Below are 15505 nucleotides of genomic sequence, written 5' to 3'. Positions count from 1 at the left end.
TGTTCTCAGTGTGAGCACTCTTTGCTAACACAACTCATGTATGTGTTAATGCCATGCATTGAGTAATCTTTTGTAATGAACATGCACTCATAGACTGGTCATCATGTCGTGAGCATACGCTGTGCGTCTGAGCTGAACTTTATGACCCCGGGGGACGGAAATGTGTCTCTGTGGCTGATGGACACACACACACATTCTGCTCCACTGCTCTAAAGAATCAATTACCGGCTCCCTTTGAATGGAATAAAGTCTTCTGATTCCAAGCTCACATTTTTTGTCCTTAAGAGCTCTCTTTGATTTTTATGGACTGCCTCTGGCAGTCGGGGTTTTGAAAGCAGCCTATGTTTTGAAAGTGGTATTCTACTTTCACAGTCAAGTAGATGTTAGCAGTCTGCTTCTCAGCTAGAAGTCAGTTGTTGAGATAAGGAGAGAAAAGACATTGTAAGAAAGAAAAAAGCCCGGGCAATATAAGAGACATAATCTCAGCTTCTTTTTTTTAAGACTTTATAAAAACAGGATCTTACAGTTAAAATTCAGGCAAATGGATTGATTTCATCATTATCCCATTGCATTATTTGTAAAGATTAGGGTGTGATTTTGCATTAGTGCTTCTCTTTCTTGACAATCGGCATTCTTTAACAGAAGCTGTGTCCGTGATTGTGTTTTTACAATGGCTAGCCTAGTTATGTCAATCCAGTGCATCTCTGCTACAGATTGTGTGTTGTATGTTTGTACATGGTTGTGTGTGATGTGATGCAATGTGTTTAGAGTGGGGACCTCCGTGAGAACGATGACATGGGCCATGTGACTCTGTTGCCATGGCGTTCAGGTTGACGTGCAATTGGTGGTACTCTAGTGGGCGTCAGACTATAAAACTCTCATCTGTTTGTCTCCCATCACCTCATTTAGTGTCGGCAATAGCGGAAATTGAGAACAAGAACAGGTCTTTAAAATGTACTGGAATACATGTGAACTGGAAGGTGTACAGCAGTTCATGGATCTACTCCTGCAAAGTAGAAAAATAAAGACTTAACCCCAATCTGGTAAATTAATACCCAGCGTCTCCTCAGCCATGTGATAAACACATTGGTGCTTTGAAGTCTCACATTGCGCAGTATACGTTGGATCTGTTCTGCATTACTGAGCAAGGAGAGCCAATCGGGAAGGGAGGGAATCCGAGTTGGGGAGGGGTGAAAGAGACCGTGGGAGGAGGTTTGCAGAGAGCTCAGAAGAAATAGCTAGAGACAGAGAGAAAGATGTGGGGGGATTCTCCAAACTCCGATTATCTGCAGTGCTGTGCATGGCTCAATGTTTAGCGAGGGAGGGAGGGAGAGAGAGGGAGACAGAGGGAGAGAGAGAGAGAGAGAGAGAGAGAGAGAGCGAGAGAGAGAGCCCATCAGTCTGCCACAGGGGACTCTACAGCTAGAGCGCACCCCCCTCCTCTCCACTGTTCTCTGTCTCTCGTTTCCTTTCTCTCTCTGTCTAAGAGCCTGCTCTTCCTCCCTGCGTTGCTAAATCTGAGCTTGGGAACGCTGGATTTCCCCCCTGCATGTCACTGGATGACATTTGGATGGTGGCAGGAGGAGAAAGCGGTTTAGAGAAACGGATAGAGGCAGTGAGAACCGAAGCAAAGGGAATATTGATTGCAACCAGGGGGATTCCATCACTCTCACCAACGGCTCACAATCCTGGAAAACAGTGGGCGACACTATGAGGAGGCGCATTTGGATGGGGACGTGGGGGTCCGCCACAGCCCCTCTCTAGACACTTCCGTTGGGGCATTTTTACTGTAGTCGACCATTGTAAGGCGGGGATTTGTTGGCGCTTTGTGCTTCAGGTTGTAGGGCTGAGCTCAGCCTTGGGGGTCCACTCAGAGAGGAGCATACAGGGCTTCTGCTGGGGAGCGCCAGGGGCTCAGCACAGCACAGCACCATGCCTGAGGCCAACTACCTGTTCTCTGTGTCCTGGGGATACATCAAGGTGTGTTTCAGAGTAGAGTTGGCATGTGTATGTGTGTGCATATACTGTATATTCATGTGTTTCCACTGCAGCTGGTGAAATATCTCAATATTCCCACATTGATTTGGCTGTGTTTTGATTGCACACTTGAATGTGTTTGATTCTCTGGAAAAATTCAACACAAACATTATGACACTATATTTTGTGTATCGTGCACTGTGTTTTGTTTGTTGAAATGCTCATAAGTCAAGTGTCTTAGTGGCTAATTCAACCCAGGACCAAGAAGACATAATGGCGCATAAAAAAAAGGCTATGTTCTCCTGGGACAGGGGAAAATAATGTGAGAAAAATGTATGATATCATCTGTACTTTCTTGAAAAGATCATTGAACCTCATGTATTATTTTTCCATCTCTGTGCCTCCAGTTCAAGAGGATGCTGAACCGGGAGCTAAGCCACCTGTCTGAGATGAGTCGCTCAGGCAACCAAGTTTCAGAGTACATCTCCAACACCTTCCTAGGTAAGCACTGCAGCGCTTATTCAGACTCAAATATTAATCGCATAAGTGCAACGTACTTAAATGTTCAGTCATCCTTCAGAAATATAACATACAGTCTATATGCGTCAGAGGTCGTGAGGTTACCCAATGCATGTGCCAAGTAGCGGAGAAAATCCTAGTTAGTGTGCTCCGCTGCTCTCAAACCAGTCTGTTCTAGTCAGGAGGGGGGAGACAGAGAGTCCCCTCGCTCTGACTGCAGAGCGATGTGGAGAGGGAGGGGTGGTTATACTCAGGGAAGACTTCCCTCTGGAGAGATAAGGGGCAATGAGCGGGGAAGAGGGAGAATGTGTGTGCACACGGTGCCATCATGCATTATTCATCAGGAGGACAGCCGCGTTTCCTTGTCTCTCAAAAGCCCGACAGCGTTTCATGACTCACGGCCAGCAAGTCTGCCCCTCAGGTTTTCCACCTTACAGCATACACCCAGACCAGCCAGCTAATCTGGGCTGTGTGCAGACGAATGTTCTCCTCTTGGTTGTAAACACGCCTTCATCTTCTGGCCTCCGAACAGCGAAACCTAAAAGGGAAAAGAGGCTGGATGCATTGTGAAGAAACTGTACCTCTCCTCACAATAGAAGTGGTGCAGTGAACGAGATCTCTGCACGATAGAGCTGCTCGGGGAGACAAAACAAACAAGAGCGCAGAGAGGAACTCATCTTTGAAGCTTAGTGGTTTTGTTGTCGTTTGTATTGCAACTAACACCTGTCAGGTGTAGTGCGCTGCGCTTTGTGGAGGATGCAGCCAAGATGGTTTTTCTCTCGCTGCGGTCTATGTGGGGCACATATGTAGACCGAGGGAGTCTTGCACTCACACACTGTCAGCTGCGTGAGAATCTCATTCAGCCAGCAGAGAGACTGACTCACATGAACAAAACAGACCTGCATACTAACAAACATACAGTAAGGCATTAACGTTTTTGGCCTAATATGGGCCAGCATCCATGATTATGCGTATTGTTACATCAGGGCCCTGTTTCGCAGAATGCACAGGCCACTTTGTCAGATATCATCACATCTAATTAGCACTTCTTGACCCTTCTTGAAATTATTTTGCTTTTGCTTTTTCACTGTCAAGAAGAATTTATTTTTAGCAAAGTTAACTGTAACTGTCAGGTCAACTATCTCCCCGCGTTAACTTTGTTTCCAAGCCAGGAGGCTGATACAACATCCTCTGGCTTACTCTGTTTATGGAGTAACTGAAAAGCACCTTTTTAAATATGTTTTGTTCTTATTCTACCTTCTGCAGACAAGCAGAATGAGTTGGAGCTTCCGTGTCCAGTTCCTAAATCCAGGGAAAGGAAGAGGAGACAGGGCCAAAAGCAGCAACAGCAGCAGCAGCAGCAGCAGCAGGGAGGGATGATGACTCAGATCAGTGGGGTGAGGAAGGTCAGCCACACAAACAGCATCTCTGGAAACACCAGCAATCGTTTTGGGGTCAAGACAGACCAGGAGGAACTGCTGTCAAAGGTAAGCGATTGATGGGTTTTAGAGCAAAACAAATATATGACATGAAAGTTGAGTGGTTGGCTGAACCCCTTTGTCTTGTCTATTCTCCAACAGGACCTGGAGGACATAAACAAATGGGGTCTAAATATCTTCAAAGTGACCGAGCACTCCCACAACCGACCGCTCACATGCATCATGTACTCCATCTTTCAGGTCAGTGCCTTGCCTCTTCATCCTCTTCATCTTCAACCTCATCGTCCAGTCAGAAAGAGCTCATAAAAAGCAAAAAAAGAAGCATGAAAGCGTTCATAAACACATGCTGCTATAGAGGGCGTGAGGCACAGCCCACGTCAGTGTGTACAGTGTGTTCTCTGTTACGTTCAGCTGTCAATATCACTACAGGGACATCTGCTAGAGGGACATGAAATTGATTTCTAGCTGTGAATCATTCTGGCAGGAAGGCAAACTGTTTTCATATTCAGCTTTCTAAGTAATGTATGATTCACAATTTGCCAATTTATGGTTGAGGCATAGATTTGAAGGTCAGATCACTGTTGGCAAAAACAACAACTCTAGGAGATGCTTAAAAAATACAACTTACACACTGTAACGTCTTCAGAGAGAAATCTCACTAATTTTCTTCCCCTGTCTTACGCAGGAGCGAGACCTGATGAGGACGTTCAAGATTCCAACGGACACCTTTGTGACTTTCATGCTGACCTTGGAGGATCACTATCACTCCGACGTGGCTTACCACAACAGCCTGCACGCCGCTGACGTGGCCCAGTCCACACACATCCTCCTGGCAACGCCTGCACTGGATGTAAGTCACCCTCTCTGATCGTGACCGGGCAATGCCACAATTTCTTGGTGACAAAGTAAAGTTGGAAATGGCTGCATTTTGCATATCTTTACTTTTTGTTGTTGCCAAATTGAGCTGTATGATTGACACCATTAAAGTATGTCAACCTGCACCTACTCCTCAAGCTCTTTGTTATGCTTTAATGAGGTGACTGGCATTATCGTCACCAATACTGGCATGCCCCAGAAACTGCATGTCAAAAATGATGACACATGGAAGGATCGGCCTCAAACAATTGTCCGATGAACAATTGTTTATTTGGCCCGTTTACTGGATGTGAAGCTCATTGCTTTTTTTTTTTCTTCCTTCTCTTCCAACATAGGCGGTCTTCACAGATTTGGAGATCTTGGCAGCCATTTTTGCTGCAGCCATTCATGACGTGGACCACCCAGGAGTGTCAAACCAGTTCCTCATCAACACCAGTGAGTTCTCTTTACTGGCACTTGTCGTCTGTGAAAAGAGTCACAAGGCTGAATTATTTAGTCTATATTTGCAAAAACAGGCAGAAATACTTGCATTGTTTAATGGGATCTGGCTCCAAAGACAAAAATGTGGGTTTTTAGGAACCCATAGTTACCAAAGTTACCTGACTTTAGTTTAAAAAGCTAGAGCTCCAATTTAATGTCTTTCTTCCTGTCACTTCCTCCTCTGCCTTCAGACTCCGAGCTAGCTCTCATGTACAATGATGAGTCAGTGCTGGAGAACCACCACCTGGCTGTGGGTTTCAAACTGCTGCAGGAGGACAACTGCGACATCTTCCAAAACCTCACCAAGAAACAGAGGCAGACCCTCAGGAGGATGGTCATCGACATGGTGAGGAAAACGTCTGCACATATGTCTGATGACAGTTTTAGCTTTCAGGGTGATGTCTTGACTGCTTTATTGCTTCCCTCCTAAAATATCTCCTACATCCTTTCTCTCCTCCAGGTGCTGGCAACTGACATGTCTAAACACATGAGCCTGCTGGCTAATCTGAAGACGATGGTTGAAACCAAGAAAGTGACCAGCTCTGGAGTTTTGCTGCTGGACAACTACACAGACAGGATGCAGGTAAGGGGCATGCTAGTACACCCACACGATGCAGACAGTTCGGCATTCAAGAAAGAGATGCAATGTGTTGATTTTCTTTTTCTTTTTTTGTCTTTACAGGTGTTGCGTAACATGGTTCACTGTGCGGACCTGAGCAACCCGACCAAGCCTCTGGATCTGTACCGGCAGTGGACAGACAGGATCATGAATGAGTTTTTCCACCAAGGAGACCGGGAGAGAGAAAGAGGAATGGAGATCAGTCCGATGTGCGACAAACACACAGCTTCGGTGGAGAGAACACAGGTAGAGAAGACGCACATTGAGTTCCAAAAAAATACTTTTTTTAATTTTATTTTTATTTGACTGACATCATCCCCTTTTATCTTTTCTAGGTTGGCTTCATCGACTATATTGTACACCCTCTGTGGGAGACGTGGGCCGACCTTGTCCACCCCGACGCCCAGGATATCCTGGACACACTCGAGGACAACAGGAACTGGTACCAGCGCATGATCCCGAGTCCCTCCCCTCCGTTCTACACCAGTGACGGGGAGGGCGGCCTACTTGGGGAGGTGGAGGGGGCACCTGTGGCGAGTAAATTTCAGTTTGAGCTGACGCTGGATGACCAGGATGGACAGGGTGGAGACGGGAAGAGCGCAATGATGGAGATGGCTGACTGTGTGATACTCCAGCAACATGCCTCTGATCAGGACGGGGTTAAAATTACGACACGTGAAGTCTCACCTGCGGAAACATAGCTGAACTGACGCTGTTTTTAGAGTGCAGCAAGTTTTGCTGTTTTGGCTGAATTCATTTAATTGCAGTAGAGCAATCCTGCAATATCGCTCTTTGGAGCTGCCTGGCAAAGAGGGCCAAACTGAATGTTGGGCACCCGTGCAAACGAGGCTTGGAAACCCTGTGGCAGTTTGTTTTGAGCCCCCTAGAGGGGAGCCGGAGGAGGTGTGTTCTTTAAAGAAGGGACTACTGTCGGACTGCAGAGGCATGTCTGAAACTCTCAGACAAAGAAGGTGGACGATATGTGTCCGCGTACTGGGACTAGTAAAAATTCCAAACTTGCACTTCAGGAAGTTTTTTATGTTCATTTTTATTATTTGTATTGTGTCGGGATGGGATGCCACCTGGTAAAATGTCCAACCAAAAACGACTGGTCAAGAAGTTATTTGTACCCAAGTAGTTTTTTTTCTAACACAAAAACTAAAAAGTTGTGTGCCTTTTTTTTTTTTTTTTTTTTCAACTGTTTCTTTTTTTTAAAGTTTTTTTTATAATTTATTGAACACATTCATGTAGCTGTAAAATGTGTCAACTTTTCTACAATAAGGACACATTTCTCTCACACAGTCTTCCTCATGTTCTGGCAATAGTATAAGCTTGTTCAGTGGATGTATTTCTAAAATCAGACGACTTCCCAGCACAATTTGCACTTTGTGGTATAGGACAAAGAGACCGTGGAAAGCATCAGTAATTTACATTAAAGTAAACATGTAAAACATGTTTGTTTTTCTCCAATAAGTCATTTCACAAGCAATTTAATAACTTGTGAATCACATTCTTTGAAAATTGACACTTGTATTTTTGAGTCCAAAAATATCTAAAGGAAGAACAAAACAAACTCCAAAGATCCTGTAAAGAAAGCACTTTGGTGATTTCACTGCCACCTCTGTCGAGTGTGATCCCATGCTTGAAGAGTCGGTAGTGAAACAAATCAAACAGGCATCAAGACATTGATCCCTGATGTTGTCATGTAGCTGGATGATGAGTTCAGGCAAATGAAAGGCAATTATTTAGTGAATTTCACCAAAAAATATCTTCCACAAAGGTTCGAAATTTATGTTAGAAACTGTTTTTACCTTGTAATCCTCGTGTTTCATCAGCTCACACACAACTGTTGTGGTTAACAGCATTCTTATGAATAGGCTTCATGCCGTGACTCATTTTGAGCTCTGAATGACTGTAAGACTGTGTGCACATTTAAAGACACCTATTAGTAACAGAATAATTGTATATTGTAGTTTAAATTCTAGCACTTTGAATATGTCGACAGCTTGCAGCTGGTTGCTGATCTGTCCAACACTACCTTAAAGGTACAACCTTCAGAGTAAGGGTGGGGGTGCCAATATCGTGTCATGACATGATACCTCCGGTGTGACTGGGTTTGTGTGTTTGTGTGTGCGTGTGCGTGTGTGTATGAAAACAGAGTTGCACAATCTTGTTGCACCCAGCTGAGTTGTTTAGACCCGTCAGCTGTTTGTAACACTGTATTTATTATCTTTCTCCTTGTATATGATACTATTGATATTGATTGTTAATATTCCCTGTATAGCTGTTATTATTTATATGCACTACCAAGTATCAAATCACAGTTTGACTGAACTTGTCTGGTGGTTCTGTTTTATTATATTTAGCAACATGTTTTGCTTTAAGACTGTAACATGAAGTTATGAAACTACATTTTGACAATTTCAGATGTTTGTTTTGAAATTCCAGCCAGAAAATTGTGGACAGTCCAAACCGACAAGACTTTGTGTGGTACAGAAAAAGTCTGACATTTGTTTTTGTCTTTTGTTTCTGGCGGATTATGAAGGCTGGATATTTACTGCAGTATATTGTGTACGGTGACTGGTCATTGTACAGCGATAGGAATATTTGCTGAAATATATTTTTCCAGTGTTTTTCCTCACAATATATGGTAAAATGGTATATGTTGTCCTCAACAATGTTTTCTATCAGATTATTAAAATGGGCATGTATTACAGAATTTTCTCGTCTGTGTATTATTGCATCACATCGCAAACAAAACATATATATATATATATATATATATATATACAGGTAAAAGCCAGTGAATTAGAATATTTTGAAAAACTTGATTTATTTCAGTAATTGCATTCAAAAGGTGTAACTTGTACATTATATTTATTCATTGCACACAGACTGATGCATTCAAATGTTTATTTCATTTAATTTTGATGATTTGAAGTGGCAACAAATGAAAATCCAAAATTCCGTGTGTCACAAAATTAGAATATTACTTAAGGCTGATACAAAAAAGGGATTTTTAGAAATGTTGGCCAACTGAAAAGTATGAAAATGAAAAATATGAGCATGTACAATACTCAATACTTGGTTGGAGCTCCTTTTGCCTCAATTACTGCGTTAATGCGGCGTGGCATGGAGTCCATGAGTTTCTGGCACTGCTCAGGTGTTATGAGAGCCCAGGTTGCTCTGATAGTGGCCTTCAACTCTTCTGCGTTTTTGGGTCTGGCATTCTGCATCTTCCTTTTCACAATACCCCACAGATTTTCTATGGGGCTAAGGTCAGGGGAGTTGGCTGGCCAATTTAGAACAGAAATACCATGGTCCGTAAACCAGACACGGGTAGATTTTGCGCTGTGTGCAGGCGCCAAGTCCTGTTGGAACTTGAAATCTCCATCTCCATAGAGCAGGTCAGCAGCAGGAAGCATGAAATGCTCTAAAACTTGCTGGTATACGGCTGCGTTGACCCTGGATCTCAGGAAACAGAGTGGACCGACACCAGCAGATGACATGGCACCCCAAACCATCACTGATGGTGGAAACTTTACACTAGACTTCAGGCAACGTGGATCCTGTGCCTCCCAGAGTCTGGAGGAGGACAGGAGAGGCACAGGATCCACGTTGCCTGAAGTCTACGCCGCATTAACGCAGTAATTGAGGCAAAAGGAGCTCCAACCAAGTATTGAGTATTGTACATGCTCATATTTTTCATTTTCATACTTTTCAGTTGGCCAACATTTCTAAAAATCCCTTTTTTGTATCAGCCTTAAGTAATATTCTAATTTTGTGACACACGGAATTTTGGATTTTCATTTGTTGCCACTTCAAATCATCAAAATTAAATGAAATAAACATTTGAATGCATCAGTCTGTGTGCAATGAATAAATATAATGTACAAGTTACACCTTTTGAATGCAATTACTGAAATAAATCAAGTTTTTCAAAATATTCTAATTCACTGGCTTTTACCTGTATCTCTCTCTCTCTCTCTCTCTCTCTCTCTCCTGGGAGGAACAACAGAAAAAGCTTGGACACCTTTGGTTTTGAGGCATTAGAATTAATGGGTTAGTAGGTCAGTAATGTATTGTGGGATTACACCATGTCAGGCTTTGTCTTCTCTCTGTTCCAGTTAAAAGTCTAGCAGCTTGCAAATTAGCATTGGTTTAGCTGGCGGCAGAGCTGGGAGGGTCAAACTTCATTACCCTGGTTTTGTTTTCATTGGGTTGAAGTTCCTTGCCATTTAGGACAAACCAATTTAAGTTAATTGTCAGTAATTACAATAATACAGACTGATGTGGTTTCTTTGACGTCATGGTTCCAGTTTTGCAACTCTGAGGGGAAAAACTAGGTGGGAAATGACAGCCACTTCCCTGCAGTGACACCACTGACACGTCTTCCCTCTGATTTGAGTTCAGTCACTGCTGGCCAGCAAGCCAGCAATGTAAACAGGAAGGGTAGAGATAGTGATGCTATGTGCCGGGCCCGCAGGGCATTCACCCTCCCATGGCAGCAAGCACCTTGACCCGAGCAGATAAGCATCTGGAATACGTGATCAACAGGAGGTCCTGCTGGGTAAAATTGTCACGCGGCCAGAGATGAAGCATGAAGATTTTGTGTTCTGAGTAAGCTCAACAAAACAAGAGGAAAGACACCTACTGATGTAATCTCTTCATTACTGCTCATATTATGTAAAAGCAGCAGCTCTCCTGACAATGTGATACAAGTTTTCAATCTTTGCAGCTATTTAGATTTTCTCTTTAGGGTTGATAATCCTTGATCATTACTATTCCACATTACTTCTATTGCCATTAGCTCTGAGCTCAGGTCCTGAGATACAGAGCACTGCTCGTCGAACAGGTTTTTAGTGTGTTAGTCTGGTTACAAAGGTTTAAAGGTACTAATTACTTGGTTATGCAAACTACCTGGTAGGAAAGAAAACTGGCAGCACTCACAAGATTTCCTTTGTTCCTGGCACTGTAAAATGCACTGACCTGTAAAATGTACAGCACATAATAGTAATTAATGAATCACAGGTCACATTTTGAAGCGGATGTTAGATTAAGTTTACTTTGGAGTTTGTGGACGTCTGGATGACGACCAGAAACCTGAACCATCCTCCTCTGTTTTTGGATTCAGCAAAAATGAGGCAACTGTTTATGGTAAACACAGAAGCGGATGAGGACGAGCGTTTTCCATGGTGGTGGTCCTTACTGCCATAGCAATGGGCAGCGAGTTTGTTTGAAACGCTAACACAAGTCTTGTGGTCTGTTGGTGACTGACGTCAGCAGGGTGAAGGCAGACGGCTCCGTCCCCGGCAGCAGTGAACAGCCTTAGGTTCAGGCTGAGCCGGAGGCTCTGACTGCCAGTAGATCCAGTTGACAGCCAGTCAACCTCCTTTCTCCACTCCACCAGCCAGGCTCTGAACGGGCCTGGGGCCAAGGCAAGAGAGGAAGAGAACCACTTCCAGCAAAACAAACCTGCTCGCTCCATGTCCACTTTATAAAAACACATGTCTTCCTGGAGTTTCTCCTGACCAGCTGCTGTTTGTTTTCAGTTGAGTTGACAGTCAGGACTAAATCAACTGTGCAGTCAGTTGGTGGAATACAGGGTAAAGTGGGGCATCCCAGGATAATTCAATAATGATCCAGGCGTGTGTGTGTGTGTGTGTGTGTGTGTGTGTGTGTGTGTGTGTGTGTGTGTGTGTGTGTGTGTGTGTGTGTGTGGATGGCAGAGATCAGCTCAGAGTGGCTGAGACACAAGGCCAAGGAAGTGCGCTGAAAAGGCAGAAGAAATTTATGAATATAGCCGTCAGCTTCCTCTCACAATAATAATAAATTGTATCCAATAAGTGTGTTTTAAAATGTAGACACTTTACAAGACACACATTATTTAAATAGACAATTAAGCAGTAATGACAGAGAAGTAAAACGGAAGTAAGGAAGTGAATCCTCCTTCCTCTCAGGCCTTGTATGTATGTGTTTGTGTGTGTTGGGTTTCATGGACTCTAAGATGTAGTATTAGGACAATAGCAGGATGTGTCCTTCGCAGGAAATGTCACAAATCATCTAGTTATCAAACATGGCGAAGTCATCATAGATACGCCATTGTTTCTTCTCAGTGTGTGGATTTGCCTTTGCATGCAACTGTCTCAAGTATCTGAAAGTACAAGGAGAAAAGGGGACTCTGCAACTTTGAGTTATTCTAATCAGAGAAACTAATTGAATTATATGTCACAGTTATGTATGTGGAGGGCAACATATTATGTTAATTCTGTGTGATGAATGCATTTGCATTGAAGACATGTCGTCGTTGGATGTACATGATTGAAAAAATAAGGACATTAGCCCATGTGTAAAGCGCTTGTCTATGTCAACTCATATTTATCATGAGACGGCACCCGCCTGACATTTGTGCTGATTCCTCGGGGCGATACCCAGCGTGAAACAAGTCCAGGAATTGTTCGGACATGGAAGGGAACATCCCTGCGGGGACGCAGCGGCACACAAGAGCACGCTGTCATCCGTGTTTGTTCAAAAGATAAATAAATAAAACACCCCTGGGATCATACATGCATACTCAAACGTGACACACTGAGGCACATGCATGCTCGCACCCACACAGACACACACTGACAACAACTGTGTGACATAATAGATGAACAGATGTGACACATGAAGATGGAGGGATCCCAATACACTTTAGGGGAAAGGATGAAAGATGGATTGGTAAATGTAGATGATGCAAGTACAGAAACACAGTATAAAACCATCCAAACACCACCAGTTTCCTGCTGTTGGAACCATACAGATTGAAGGCCTGCTCTATGTGAAGCTTGGCTCCATGGTAAAGATAAATATCTACTGGAAACAAAATTATGTTTAATCCGCATGTCCATCTCTTTATTTTGTTCTGATCGATAATTGTCTTTTTGTGACACAAGGGGGGGGGGGGGGGGGCATTTATATCTGTCGCTATCTGGTATGTCAAAGTGAGCAAGTGCGTGGGAGGAGATGGATGTTCAACATGCTGTGTAGTGACTGAAAGAGAGACGGGGGGGGGGGGGGGGGGGGGGGGGGGGTCATAAAATGAAAATTTCAGATAAACCACATCTATAGTGCCAAGATAAACAAAACATTCCACCAAAAGTCATCTACACCCAAAGCTTGGATCTGAATCCTACATGGGAGCTTTATTGTTGCATGTTGTTCCATTAATTCTCACCAAAACACACACACACACACACACACACACACACACACACACACACACACACACAGTTCAAAACAACATGTGGCACAGTTGATGATTTAAAGATAAGATTGTTGTTTTACGCGAAAACCCTGTTGCAGAATTTTCCAGAACTCAGTACCACTCTTTTCATAACAAACTTTCTCCGAGAGGATATGAACAATAAAGCTATTCATGTTTGTCTGGACAAATGCTGAGGCTGCGTTCAATACCCGCATTATTACAAAGTAAGGTTCCCCATGTTCTTTATCTCACTGAAACTATTATTGTTCTTGTTGTCATATGAGAGATGAGATTAGTCAGACTCCTATTGTATTGTTGTGAATTCCAGTAAGGATCTAAGAGTGTCACAGTCTAAGCCCTGGCAAAGCTTCCTCTGTGCGATAAGGCCCCAGACTGTTCCTCTCCAGCCTGACCAGGGCAGACAGCTGCTTTTCACCCCCAGACGCTGCCCTCCACGTCGGCATGAGGCTCCTCCAGCGTGGGCCTCTGTGTGGAACTGATTGAAGATGCAGATAAAAGCGGCTGTTGTGACTGCACTGAATAAATGCAAAACGGGACGATGGTGAGATAGTTATCGTAGTGTTTGTGTCTCAGTGTGTCTGCATGTGTGCGCATGTGTGGAATGTTTAGAAAGAACAGGGGTGGATGTACTAAAGGAAAAGTACCAACACAACAATCCAAAAATATTCCTCAAGAAAATGGTCTGCATTTAAAATCCCACTTAAGAAAAGGTATAGAATTATCAGCAAAATCTACTTCAACTATATAAAAAAGAAAAAGAATTGGCACTGCGACTCATGTATTAAAGTGGTGAACATTACTTTATTGTTAGTAATTAATTAATTAATTAAGTTGCATTATCTGTTGTCGGCCTAGCTGGTAGAGTTGGAGCTAGTTTGAACTACTTTATATACGGGAGACCGGGCGCCCTCCAAAGGGTCACGCGATAAACCTGAGAAATCATGCAATGATTGGGAAATGAAAAAATCCCTCTGCCACTCACATTTCTATTCATGGACTTTCCTCTCATGATCCCCAAGCAGAGGGCGCTTCTGCAGTTGCCAGCAACGTGGAAAGACTGTAGCTCAACTACTTTGAAAAAATAGATATTGCAATTTGAATAAAAATATACATCCATATATAAGACAGCTGTAACACCTGAACACCACGTGTTGGGGGGCATAAAAGCGAGCAGAGACGCTAAAACCATTAGATAAAAATGTTTAATTCGTTGAAAAACAATAGCTTAAAGTAATACATAAATGGTTAAATTTACCTCACATGAAACAGGATAAGAGGCCCCAACAAGACACAGGTTTTTTTGTAAGGGGTTACAAGGCCACCACTGACAACGTATCTGCATACATGCTTTGTCTGACACGTTAAACAAATTAAGAAACCAAAGACAATCTATAAACAGCAGCTTACTCCAGGTCTGCTGACATAAATAAATAGGCAGAGCGTCTCGCAGTGTGTCAAAGGGCAGCGTGGCAGACGGCCTTGCGTTCCAGGTCAGTGGGCGCCCATCTTTCCAGTGTCTCTCTCTCTCTCTCTCTCTCTCTCTCTCTCTCTCTCTCTCTTTCAGTGTTAGCGGTTCAGAACGAAAAACACACACATGAAAGAGATCGAAGAGGAAACCTTTTTCTGTCTGCTCGTTTGCAAAAGGAGGAAGACAGGAAGGAGGAAGAGCAAGAAAAAGATCATGGAGAGCCATAATGTCTGAGATTCAGGCCCCTGTGTTTGATCATGTCAACATGAAACCGAGGACTTTATACTTTGCATATCCAATTTTATGATCATTGGGATGCAAACAGTATTTCTTGGGAGTTTATATTACAGTATATTTAACATACAAACGTATATCACAATACTGTGCATATGAAATAAGTATAACACTGAACATGCAAAAGGCACAAGTTTCCCAATTAGACACTTTTTATTTGTTCAAATGATGGTGTGTGTCATTAGAAAACAAAATACCATTCTGAGAAAACATCGCAATGTTTTGAATGCAGCGTTTAATTTTGCAATTGAGTGTGGTTCTGGGAATAAGAGGCAGGGTCTCTGAATAACGCCTGCACACAATTTAGAAAAACTGTAAAAAAAACTAAACAAAAAACTCTCCAGACAGTATAATAGTGAGTAAATTCGTGTGCAGTACGTTTGCGACACCTCGCGGCAACATAAAGAATACCCGCAGTCCGACTGCACCTGCAGTAAGCACGCAGCGCCAGCGGGCGTCGCTGTTGAGCCGCGCGCGCACTGCGTGCCTTCACAGACAGCAGGAGCCAACCAACACAATTCTGCTACAGCTGATTTGGACGCCATTTTTTGGTCGCGGACATA

General features: G+C 43.3%; 1 protein-coding gene across 1 annotated transcript in view; it reads left to right on the top strand.

Annotated features, from left to right (window-relative positions):
- LOC306737631 (3',5'-cyclic-AMP phosphodiesterase 4B-like) overlaps positions 1-8629 on the top strand; it is a gene marked incomplete at its 5' end in the record, with an annotated part of 35503 nt that extends 26874 nt beyond the window's left edge. Inside the window, 9 exons of the mRNA XM_079219380.1 lie at positions 2385-2478; positions 3763-3983; positions 4077-4175; positions 4621-4785; positions 5147-5246; positions 5483-5637; positions 5752-5874; positions 5974-6156; positions 6246-8629. Coding sequence (XP_079075506.1) covers positions 2385-2478; positions 3763-3983; positions 4077-4175; positions 4621-4785; positions 5147-5246; positions 5483-5637; positions 5752-5874; positions 5974-6156; positions 6246-6611 — 1506 coding nt within the window. The 3' untranslated portion in view covers positions 6612-8629. The remainder of the gene's footprint in view (positions 1-2384; positions 2479-3762; positions 3984-4076; positions 4176-4620; positions 4786-5146; positions 5247-5482; positions 5638-5751; positions 5875-5973; positions 6157-6245) is intronic.
- Positions 8630-15505: the final 6876 nt, after the last annotated feature.

This window comes from Taurulus bubalis (assembly GCF_910589615.1).
Source record: "Taurulus bubalis genome assembly, chromosome: 1".
NCBI classification, from domain to species: domain Eukaryota; kingdom Metazoa; phylum Chordata; class Actinopteri; order Perciformes; family Cottidae; genus Taurulus; species Taurulus bubalis.
This window is presented reverse-complemented; position numbering and strand designations above follow the sequence as displayed.